General features: G+C 54.0%; 1 protein-coding gene across 1 annotated transcript; it reads left to right on the top strand.

Moving 5' to 3' along the window:
• The first annotated feature begins 7,855 nt into the window (after positions 1–7,855).
• Positions 7,856–10,476, top strand: LOC123935784 (testis-specific Y-encoded protein 3-like). The gene is made up of 6 exons (XM_045996592.1): positions 7,856–8,278; positions 8,731–9,123; positions 9,542–9,619; positions 9,758–9,869; positions 9,973–10,118; positions 10,213–10,476. Exons 1-6 carry the CDS (start codon positions 7,856–7,858, stop codon positions 10,474–10,476), a joined length of 1,416 nt encoding a protein of 471 aa, XP_045852548.1.

Below are 10,476 nucleotides of genomic sequence, written 5' to 3'. Positions count from 1 at the left end.
GATTATATCACCCATTATCCAGGCAAGGTGCACCCTGGGGAATTTTGGAGCAATCAGAAGTCACCACCAAAAAGAAAGGAAAAGGAAAAAAAGAGAGAGAGAAAAAAAGAGAAAACCCAGTCAAAGTGACCTCAAATGCAATATTTATAAGCTACATAAACAAAACACAAACAAACAAAATGGCAAGAACAAAAAGAAAAGAAAAACCCAGCTGAAATGAAACCCAAGAATAAGATTTATGTAGTAGAAAAACAGAAACAAATACACAGAAACCCTGACAGAAGAACAAGATGGGAAGGTGGTTATAAACCCTCGATATGGGTGAGGAAGGTTATTTTGGTTCTTCCTGGTTGTATCCGGTTATCTTTGTTAAAAGACTCAGCATTCCAGGGATAAGGGGAAATTAAAACAGGTTTATATATAGGGGTAGTTTTGAAAAGGAAAAGTGATTACCTTGAAGCTTATCTTTAAATGTATATATAAAAAGAAAAGGAAAAGAAACACAGGTATATACATAACAAAAGTTCAAGTTGAAAAGTTATTACGGAATACATTGTATTAAACCTCTAGTTGTAATAGTAAGTAGGTTAAATTTAAAAAAAATAAAAGGACAAGAATCAAATTAAAAAGTATCTATGAAAAATACAGGTTTTAGGGACATGTCAGGAGGTTAATATATTGTTTTCCCCTGATATTGGGGTTTTACAATTACATGGGGGGATGCTGTGGTGGTTGTCCTCTCATTCTTTTGGCTTGTCTTCTGGAGGAGGAGCCTGCTGTGTTCTTTTTCAGTCAGTCTTGCTTGGGTTGAGCCATCCCGCCCCCTTTCAAGGGGCTGGGCTCTGTGGAAAATGATTTTTCAGGCTTTAGTTATCTGGAGGTTTTTGTTCTTTGGTGGCTTTTTTTGACTTTTTCGAGGTTTAGTGGACAGCAAACTGCACCCAGACCTCCACCTCAGAGGGAAGCCTCAGTCTACTCCCCTCTGGGTGATCCAGAACACACAGACTCCCCTCTGCAAACTCCACTGAACAGTGCAACCTCCCTCAGGGGGTGCTCACCCACCCCCATTACTGTCTCTGTGGTTGCCCAACATGCCTACTTGTCTCTTCACCCCCGTGCCACTAAAACCATGAGTGATATTGGTCCAGGGAGCCTGCATCTGTTGGCTGTCTTTGTCAGAACTGCTGTCTCGGGTACAGGCCCATTCAGGGAATGCTCAGAACTAATGGTCGCTAGGTTGTTGTTCTAGCTCTTTCATCTCCAGCCCTCAGAGAGTCCTTGACATAAAGCAGTTTGTTAACCACCCCCAGATGTCAGCCATGATCAGTGAGCAAGAAGAAGGCATATTTGGCTCCATGAGGGATTTGAAGGTCTTTGTTGGGAGACAGAGGCCAGCCTGGGGGATGGGAGAGGAGATGGTAAAGAGATTCCTCCTCGAAGTCAGGAGAGAAAAGGATCTGTTGTACAGAGATTTCAACACTCTCCCCCCACACTTGCTGCCCAGCAGGTGGAAGAACTCAGGTCTCCCCAATTGCCACAAGATCCTGCTCTTCTTTTGCAAGAACTCCTACTATGGCAATAGGGTTGGGGCTGCATTAGTAATCTTTGGTGAATCCAGAGATGTGTGTGTGTGTGTGTGTATTTCCACCTGTGCATGCCTCAATGTTGGACACCGTGAGTTTGGTGTCTGTGTGTGTACGTATTGTATGCATGTGTGTGCTTTTCATGAATACAGGTGCATGCATCACACAGCCACACACGCATAACTCTGTCAGGAAATGTGTGTATGTGTGTGGTCTCTCTGTGTGTATGAAGTCATGTGTGTGTATGTGAATGTGACTGGAAAATTGTGAATGCCTCTGTGTGGAAGACCCTGTGTTTGTTGTGTGTCTTGTGTTTTATAAGCCACATGTATGTGTATGTTGCTCCAGTGCCTTGTGTGTTTGCAGTCGTGCTGGAGAGCTTTGGTGTGTGTTGTGGGTCTGTGTTTACATGTGCGCTTCTGTGTACTATTGCAGGACTCAGAATGCATGCCTGTAGCCGGATGTCTCAGGTGTGTAGTGAGTGCTTGTGGGTTTGGTGAGCATGTTTCTGTGTGTGTGGGTGGGTGGATGTGTTTGAGCAGTTAAGTGTATATTCTGTGCGAGAGAGATATGTGTTTTTATTACATGTTTTTGTATCCTCAGGGGTGTGTGTGAATGAATCTGTGTGGGGGATGGCTGTGCATGCCTGTGTCAAAGACTGTGGGTGTTTTGGAATGTGCGTGTTCTCAGGCCCACACATGTATTTGTGTGTGTGTGTGCGTGCGCTTGTGCACGCGCTGGTCAACTGTGTGTGGCTGTGCCAGAGATATTGTGTGCATTGTATGCTTGTTTGTGCTTGCAAGAACAGCCGTGTGCTTGTGAGAACATGGCTGCATACCTGATGGCGATGCATGCATGAGTGTGTGTAGTATGTTTGGTGTGTTTGCATGAACACGTACGTGTGTGTGTGAGTGCATGTCTGTGTGTATGTGAATGGTTACGTTTGCAATCCTGAATGATGCAGAGAGTGTATTTTCTATATGTTTCTGTATCTTGAGGGGTGTGTGTGGGTGTGTGTGTGCACGCGTGCACACGGGCCGGGGCTAGTTGTGTATGTCTGCCTGCAAGAGGTCATGGATGTTTTGGGGGGGTGTGTTCTCAAATGTAGGTGTGTATGCCTTTTCATGCAGTGGGAAATATGTATGCCTGTGACGGAGACCTTGTGTGAGAGCTTTCTGTGTGTTTGTGTTTGCAAGCACAGCTGTGTGTCTGGCGAGGGCTGGTGTGCATGCCTGAGATTGGTATCAGTGAGTGTCTGAGTAGGGTGTTCGGTGGGTTTGCATTATCACATATGTGTATCTGTGTGTATATGTGTGAGTGGTGCCTGTCGGTGTGGGAATACATGTGTACTTGTGTGTTTGTGTGTGTGTGCCCATCTCCATGAGTGTGTCTCAAAGATCATGTGTATCAGTGGGTATCATGTGTGTGTATTCGAATGACCAAATGTGTGCATGTTCCATGTCTCTGTCTGTTTACAAGAATGTGTAAGTATGAGTGTGTTTGTTCCCATGCATGCCTGTGTGAGACGACAGTGTGTGTATGTATGAGTGTGTGTGTTGTGTGTCCAAGCATTTGGATCGGCTCACATGTGTATGAGGGTGTTGGTAGGCCCTGGTGAGCCAAGAGGGACTACGGTATTTCCAGTTCTGCTGACTATGGAGAAAGGGGTCAGTGGCAGAGTACAGCCATTTACCTCCTGACATACAGACCTCATGTGCATTCCATGGTTACTCAGGGTCCTGTGTCCCCTCTCGCTGCAAAACGCACATGGGCCAAGGCAAGGGTGGAGGGGTGGGAGCTGGCCGGCTTGTGTCAAGCGCACCATCCATCTCTGTGGCTTGCACGGATGGTCCCCGGTGTGGGAAAACCTAGGGGTCTCAGTCTGTGTTACAGAGAGGCTAAAACCTTGTACCCGCATCTGTGCTGATTAGCCAAAGGCACCAAAGAATAAGAAAGAATCCACGAGCAGCACATTTCTTCAGAGGAAAGAGCCCTGCGAGGATCTCTCCTCCCGGTAGAAAGGCCATCCTGGAATCTGTTCTTCTCCTGTTTGGGGCGGTCTTCTCCACCTCCTGTGTACCAGAAGGAGAAGATAGAAAGGAGAGGAGCTGGACCCAAAGGCACGTGTTTCCTGCTCACTGAGGGACACCAAGCTTGTTGCTCCCTGAGCCAACAGGGGTTTCCAAGCAACACTTCCCCCAGTCCTGAGCACACCTCCCCTGCCCTGGCCCACCCTGATCTCATGCCTCTTTGACATTCCACACTGCCAGCACTCAGCTTGGCTTGGAACCTTGCGACATGTGCACAACATCTCTCTGTTGCCCATAAATGGATCCTGGCTGAGTCTTCCAGTGGCCCCTGTGGTGCTATGCTGACACTCAGGCTGTTTGGAGTCCTGACCTCACTTCCCTGGGGAACCGTGTTCCCTCCTGGCTGCCAAAACAGCTATGTGTAGGTTTGGCCTTAAGCTCAGGAACCCTGCCAGCATCATGGTTCAGGCCTGAACATCAGTAGGTCCACCCACTGTTGGTCAGCATTGGGCATCTCAAGTCCGATACAGCCCCTCAGGGAGAATGCTAGGGTGGTGGAGAGCAATGGGCCAAAGGAGGACTGTTTGGGCCATTGTCATGTGTTCTCATCTCCTTGATGCCTAAGCTAGAGGGCAGCCTCACAGCTCCCCCAAGCCCGGTCCCTAGAATTCATCGTGTTGACAAGATTGAGGTGATGTCCCAGGGATACTGAGGGTTGCAGTGGGTCTGCCAGCTGGGATCCAGACCCGGAGGTCCCTAGAATGTGCTGTGCTCATGCCAACCACTTTCCCTGGAGCCCTCTGCAGCTCACTCTTCAGGGCTTTCAGAAAGGACCTGCTGAGCTGTAAAGGGGAGAGGAAAGGCTGGATGGTGCTGCTACTACCTCCTATGTGTCTCCCATGAACAGGTGTCCTGCTGCCTTGACTGGGGGATGTTCTTCCTGCCCTGGAAGGAGGTGTTTAGGATTGGACACATGCCTCAGGTAGCATGGCTTAAGCCGTTCATTGCATCATAAGGACATTGGGTTTCCTCCAAGTAACTTATGGTGCAAACCAGGGGATGTGGCTCGTGAGCATCTCCCTGGAGGACCCAGCATCTGAAGAGCAGGGGGCCACTGTCAACCCTGTTGGGACACTACAACTAGGGTCCAATGTTGTTGTTGCAGTTGTGGTTCCAAGTGAATGGCACTAACCTGGTCACCCCTGGAGAATCAGTGACCCTGGGACCTAGAGTAGCTCATATATTGTGGAGATGTGGTCTCCCCCTGGATCCATGGGGGTTGATGGGCTTTCTGGATTACAGGCTTGTTGAGGTCAGGTATGGCCAGTGTCTGAGTGCCATCCTCACCAGTGAGGACAGTGCCCGGTTTCACATTCCCCATCTTCATTTCCCTTTCTGGGGGTGAGTTTGTGTCTATTTCTGGCCTTCTGAACACCATCCTCTCTAACCCTTAAAGCCCACATCCATATGTCACTGTCTGCCTGTGTCTCTGTGGTCTCTCCTAGGAGATGCTATATCAGACTCTCTTGTTTCTTCGCCACCATCCTGGAGCAGATAATCAAGACCCTATAGTTTGACCCTTACATGGAGCATGCAGACAGCATTTCCCCAAGGTCCTGGGCCGCAGGGTCCCCATCCCCAAGCATGGCAAAAGACACAGGGCAGGTTCAGGCAAACACATACGTGGCACAGGAGGGTAGAGCACCTTCTGAAGAAGACCGCCAGCTTCAGGGCCTAATGGCCAGAGCTTCCAGGAGACAGATGTTTGCTACAGGACTGGAGGGCCCAGAGCATTGGACTTCCATGCCTGGGGCCTCACAAGAGAGGGATGGACCACCCATAATGTGTGTGTGCTGAGTCGAGGCAACGGGGACAAGAGACAAGGGAGGTGCACTTGAGACTCAGGCCTCCCACGATGTCTCCATTCCAGGCTGCACACCTCTTGTCCTGTGTCCCCTCTCATGTTCTTTCCCTAGCAAAGGCAATGACAGATGTCTGTCATTGCATGAATGCCTCCCTGGATGGGGAGTGGATATGGAGATCATCCACATGATGGCTGAACAGACGGAAACCACAGTCCAAGGCAGTGGGGGTGCATATGAAATCCACTCTGCTGGAAACACGTCAAGACCGGTCGGGGACGGAATAGGTCTGCCCAAGTGTTCACTTCCATACGCAGGTGTGTGTACGGGGAAGGCCATGCCTGTGTACCGCTTCCTGTGGTGTTACATCCAGCTGCATATATGTGCTCCTGTGGGTACCCACAGAAACGTTCATCTGCCATATGGGTGTGTAAGCACACGGTTGTACTGAATACTTCTAGCACCTTAGAATGTAGCTGGCATGAACTCTGCACATTTGGAACTGAGAAGTGAGGGATGTCAATCTCCCTGCCCCCACGATAGCATTCATCCAGCCACCCTAGGAGTGGAGCCATGGCATAGTGCCATGCATTCACCGCTGATACAGTAGACAGAGCCAAAGGCCTATGCAAGGGCACAGAAAATGCTGTGGCCTCAAAAATTGGTATGGACCTGCCGGGAACACCTAGAGGATGAAGAACCCCCAGAACAAATATGACACGTACATCTGTGTCCTGGGCACAGCATGTGTGACCCTTTTATGACTGAGACATGGTATGAGATACCCGTCCATTCCTGTGTTGTTGGGAGAGACTGGCTTGCACTGGCCAACTGCCCCAAGACTACTTTGTCGGCCCGAAGCCACACTTTGCGGATTCTTTCTCCACGTGCGGGGGCCAGCACTGGGGATGTGATGGCCCAGCCTGAAGTTCTGCTCACAGTCTGACCTGGTGGCCTGCAGGGGGGAGGCTAGGGAGGATGTGTTTTCCTCTGCAGGCCAGACGAGCCAGGAACCGCTTCTTATGGCATTCACGGTGTTGGTAGTACACAACACAAGATGCTCTGTCTCTAGAAATGAAGGTATGTGCATACGTGTTCAAGTCACCTGAGTGCCAGTCTCAGCTTCTTGCCATCCAGCCTTCCAAAGGGTGCACACTGTACTCACCTGGCGGCAGAAAGCATGCCCCACCGCCCTCTACACAGGGTTCACCCAGGCATTGATTCACGGGAGGGACATCTGATTCACTTTGCTGTATGCCCTTGGGTGCATGAAAGGCATGCCTCCCTCTGTCCTCCATGTCAAACACACTGCGTGTGTGTGTGTTAATGTGGGTCTGAGTCGGGGTGGGGGGGAATGCAGCTTGGGACCCTTTCACTAGTCATGAGACCAGTGGCTAGTCACAGAGAGGAAGAGGGCTTCTATTTCATGGGAAAGGAGGTGCCCGGACAGGCTTCTGCATCTTGGTTCCCGAAGCCTGTATCTTCCAGAGACCCTGTGGCCAGAGAGTGAGCAGAGATACAGTGCCCTGAAGACAAACACCGAGACAGGGGAAGAGGGAGAGCAGAGCGTGGGGAAAGGACAGGCGGATAGACGGATTGAGCACTTTCGGTCCCTCTTCACCTGAGCAGCCAAGGACGTGGCCTGGGGGAAACTGTGGCCGAACCCCAGCCCCCTAAGCCCATGCCCCAAACAGGCAGACAGCTTCCGACCTCTGTCTCCTCCAAGGGCACTATTCTGCAATGCCTGGGCTGACATTTCCACGCACACTCGACCAGGCTTCCCGCCTTGCTTACGTTGTCCTCAGCCTTTGAGGATTGCGTTGGGGAAGGGCAAGGGACAGTTTCACATTGACAGGCTACAAACACCGGGTGGAGAGCGTGCCAGAGGAGGCCACGGGATGGGGGGGAAGGGGTTGTGGGCACTGGGGTCCGGGGCTCCTTAGGTAGAACCCCAGGCCACCCTGGAGGAGGCGCAGTGGCTGCCTCCCTGGCCGGCTCCTGCAGGGGGTGAGGGGCGGGGCCTGTGGCGGGCACGCTCACAGCTTTGCCGCTGGTTGGACCTGGGGTCCTGCCATTGTCCTGGGCGTGGATCAGGCCTCCTTGGCGCCAAGGCCGCATGCCTGCCACCTCCACCTCTGCCCCGTGGCCTCCTGGCCCCAAGGCCTTGTGCGCATGCGTCCCAGACTTCCAGAAGGTGGCTTCTGGGAGGAGACGGCTGACGTCCACGCTTCGCTGGGCCGCAGAGCTCCGCTGCCTGGCCGCCTGCGGGAGCCGCGTGCTCACCCTTCCTGCTCCGTTCCTCAGCAGCTGCCCCCGCTGGGGTCACATGGGACGCGGGACTGTCCCCAAATCCTGACCAACTCAGTCGAGGGAGGGGTCCATGAGGACGCGGCTGTCCGCAGACATATACCCCACCCCCAGAAGAGAGGCGAAGGTGCCGCTGGGCCTAGGCGTGGGGATGGCGGCAGAGCCTGGGCAGGAAGAGGAAGGCCGTTGGGAGAGAGAGGATGCCACCCTAGTGGTGGAGCTTGTGCTAGTGGTGGATGACCTAATGTTGGTGTGGCAACTGGTGGTGGTCGAGGTGGCGGAGGGCCCCGGGGAGTCTGAAGAGGAGGAGGACGATGATGACGGGGCTAGGGAGGTTGAGAGTGAGGCTGAGGAAGAGGGGGAGGCTGAGGAGGGAGAGGAGACTGAGGAGGAGGTCGACGGCATCGAAGAGGAGGGCGAGGAAACAGAGGAGGAGGACGAAGAGCCAGAGGAGTCTGAGGAGTCTGAGGAGGAGGCTGACGAGTCCGAGGAGGAGGCTGAGGGGTCCAAGGAGGAGGCTGAGGAGAAGGGACAGGAGGATGGGGAGGAAGAGGAGGCTGAGGAGACAGATGGGTGCGAGGAAGCTGAGGAAGAAGGGGAGTTGGGAATGAGGAGGAGGAACCTGTGGAGGAGACTGAGGATGTGAAGCCCACAGAGGAGGAGGCTGAGGAGAAGGGGACAGAGGAGGGAGGGGAGCCACAGGAGGAGGAAGAGGAGGCAGAGGAGAAGGCTAGAGAAGCTGAGGAGGTGACGGAGGAGGAAGACGAGCTTGGGATGGAGAAAGAGGTGGCAGAAGAGGAGGAGAAGCAGGAGTGGGAGGAGGCTGAGGAGGAAGCCGAAGAAGCTGAGCAGCCCAAGGCTGACAGGGCCGAGGAGAGGGAGGTTGAGGATGTTGAGAAGGAGGAGGTGGAGCCTGAGGGGGAAGAGAAGACTGAGGAAGAGGAGCAGGTGGAGGAGGTGGAGAAGCCTGAAAAGGCTGAGGAAGAGAAGGGGCAGGAGGAGGATGAGGAGGCTGATGAGGATGAGGTCGCAGAGGTACCTGTGCAGGAGGAGGAGGACGAAGACGGGAGGGAAGAGGCCTGGGAGCAGCGCCAGAATGAGGGAGAAGCGCAGGAGCTGCAGGAGAAGCAGGGAGGGGAAGAACAGCCAGGGGCACGGCCAGGACCACCCCCGCCCCCACTCCAGGCTCTTGAGGCCCTGCAGTCAGAGCTGGAGCCCATGAACAAGGACGCCAGTAGGGCCTACTCCGGGCTCAAGCTCAGGTTCTGTCAGAGGCGACGGCATCACCTGGACCCCCGAAGCGCCCTCATCCGGGGCATCCCTGGCTTCTGGGCCAAGGCCGTATCCTTCGTATACCTTTGTGGAGGGACCCCCGATGTGGCCCGGCTAGAGCAGAAGACTCCTGTGGCTGGGGGCCCACGTTGTGGTGGCCTGGCTCATGCCTCGGGGATCACGAGAGTGGGGTGGGGTCCCTCGTGGGGCCTGCAGGTTGCCCTCAATGTGCCGGGGAGGGGGTCATGGTGCAGGAGGGATGTTCACCTACGATTCCCAGCTTTCTGTGTTAGTGCCCAGCAGGGAATTACCTAACTGCCTAATGCAACAGGCCGTGCGCGGGCCCAGGGGGCCTTGACACAATCTGTGAGGTGGAGTGGGTCCCAGTGGGAGGAGAGGGGATGCAGGGCCCACCTGCCACCCAGGCTGGCCCTGTTGTTCTAGCTCTCTCATCTCCAGCCCTTGCAGAGTCCTTGACGCAAAGCAGTTTGTGAACCACCCGCAGATGTCAGCCATGATCAGTGGGCAAGATAAAGGCATACTTGGCTCCATGACGGATCTGAAGGTCTGGCCTGGGAGACGGAGGCCGGCCTGCGGGAGGGGAGAGGAGCGGGTAACGGAAGTGACCCCTCCCCAGGGCCAGGAGGGGAAGGGTCTGCCGGACAGAGATTTCAACCCTCTCCCCCACTTTGCCGCCCGGCAGGTGGAGGACCTCGAGTCTCCCCGTGATCGCCGCAAGATCCTGCTCTTCTTTCGCAAGAACTCCTACTTCCGCAATGAAGTCGTTGAGAAGGAGTATGTCCTCAGGGCTGCTGGTAAGGGGCCTCTGCGTGGATGGGCGGCAGCAGGTGGAGGCGGCACGGTTGATTGAACCTGATGCCTCATCCAGCGCCTTCTCACAGACCCATCTTCCTGCAGGGTACGAGCCGTCTCACTCCACTCCCATCCAGTGGCACCGGAATTATGAACGGGAGGCTTATAGGCGCAGACACCACAACAGCAGCCTTAACTTCTTCAACTGGTTCTCGGACCACAGCTTTGCGGGGTCTAGCAGGATAGCTGAGGTGGGTCCCTGTGACGAACTGCGCACATGAACCCGGCTGTGTTCCCCAGCGGACTGGGATGGGCATCTGAGCCCTGCCCCGTTTCCCCTGCCAGATCCTCATGGACGACCTGTGGCCCAATCCCCTGCAGTACTACGTGAGGAAGAAGGCCCCAGCAGAGGGAACTGAGAGGAGGGCAGGTGAGACTCCCAGTACGTGGGTGCGGAAAATGCTCCGTAGGGCTCCGTGGGAGCTGGGCTTCACAAATGAAGAAACGGAGGCTTCGAGGAACACTCAAGAGGTGGTGACCCCGTGTCCAAACGGCATCACCATGAGTCAGGGAGTGCGGTGTCAAACCAGTTCAGCCTGGGAAGCTTGA

The sequence above is a fragment of the Meles meles genome, chromosome Y (genome assembly GCF_922984935.1).
Source record: "Meles meles chromosome Y, mMelMel3.1 paternal haplotype, whole genome shotgun sequence".
NCBI lineage: Eukaryota > Metazoa > Chordata > Mammalia > Carnivora > Mustelidae > Meles > Meles meles.
The sequence above is the reverse complement of the archived record's forward strand: the minus strand, read 5'-3'. Positions and strand labels throughout refer to the sequence as shown.

What these genes read in the sequence shown, in the direction of transcription:
- LOC123935784 (XM_045996592.1), top strand. Translation starts at nt 7,856, where the DNA reads ATGAGGACGCGGCTGTCCGCAGACATATACCCCACCCCCAGAAGAGAG. An exon ending in CTGGCTTCTGGGCCAAGGCC is followed by an intron (nt 9,124 to 9,541) that starts GTATCCTTCGTA and finishes GACGCAAAGCAG; the next exon opens with TTTGTGAACCACCCGCAGAT. An exon ending in GTATGTCCTCAGGGCTGCTG is followed by an intron (nt 9,870 to 9,972) that starts GTAAGGGGCCTC and finishes ATCTTCCTGCAG; the next exon opens with GGTACGAGCCGTCTCACTCC.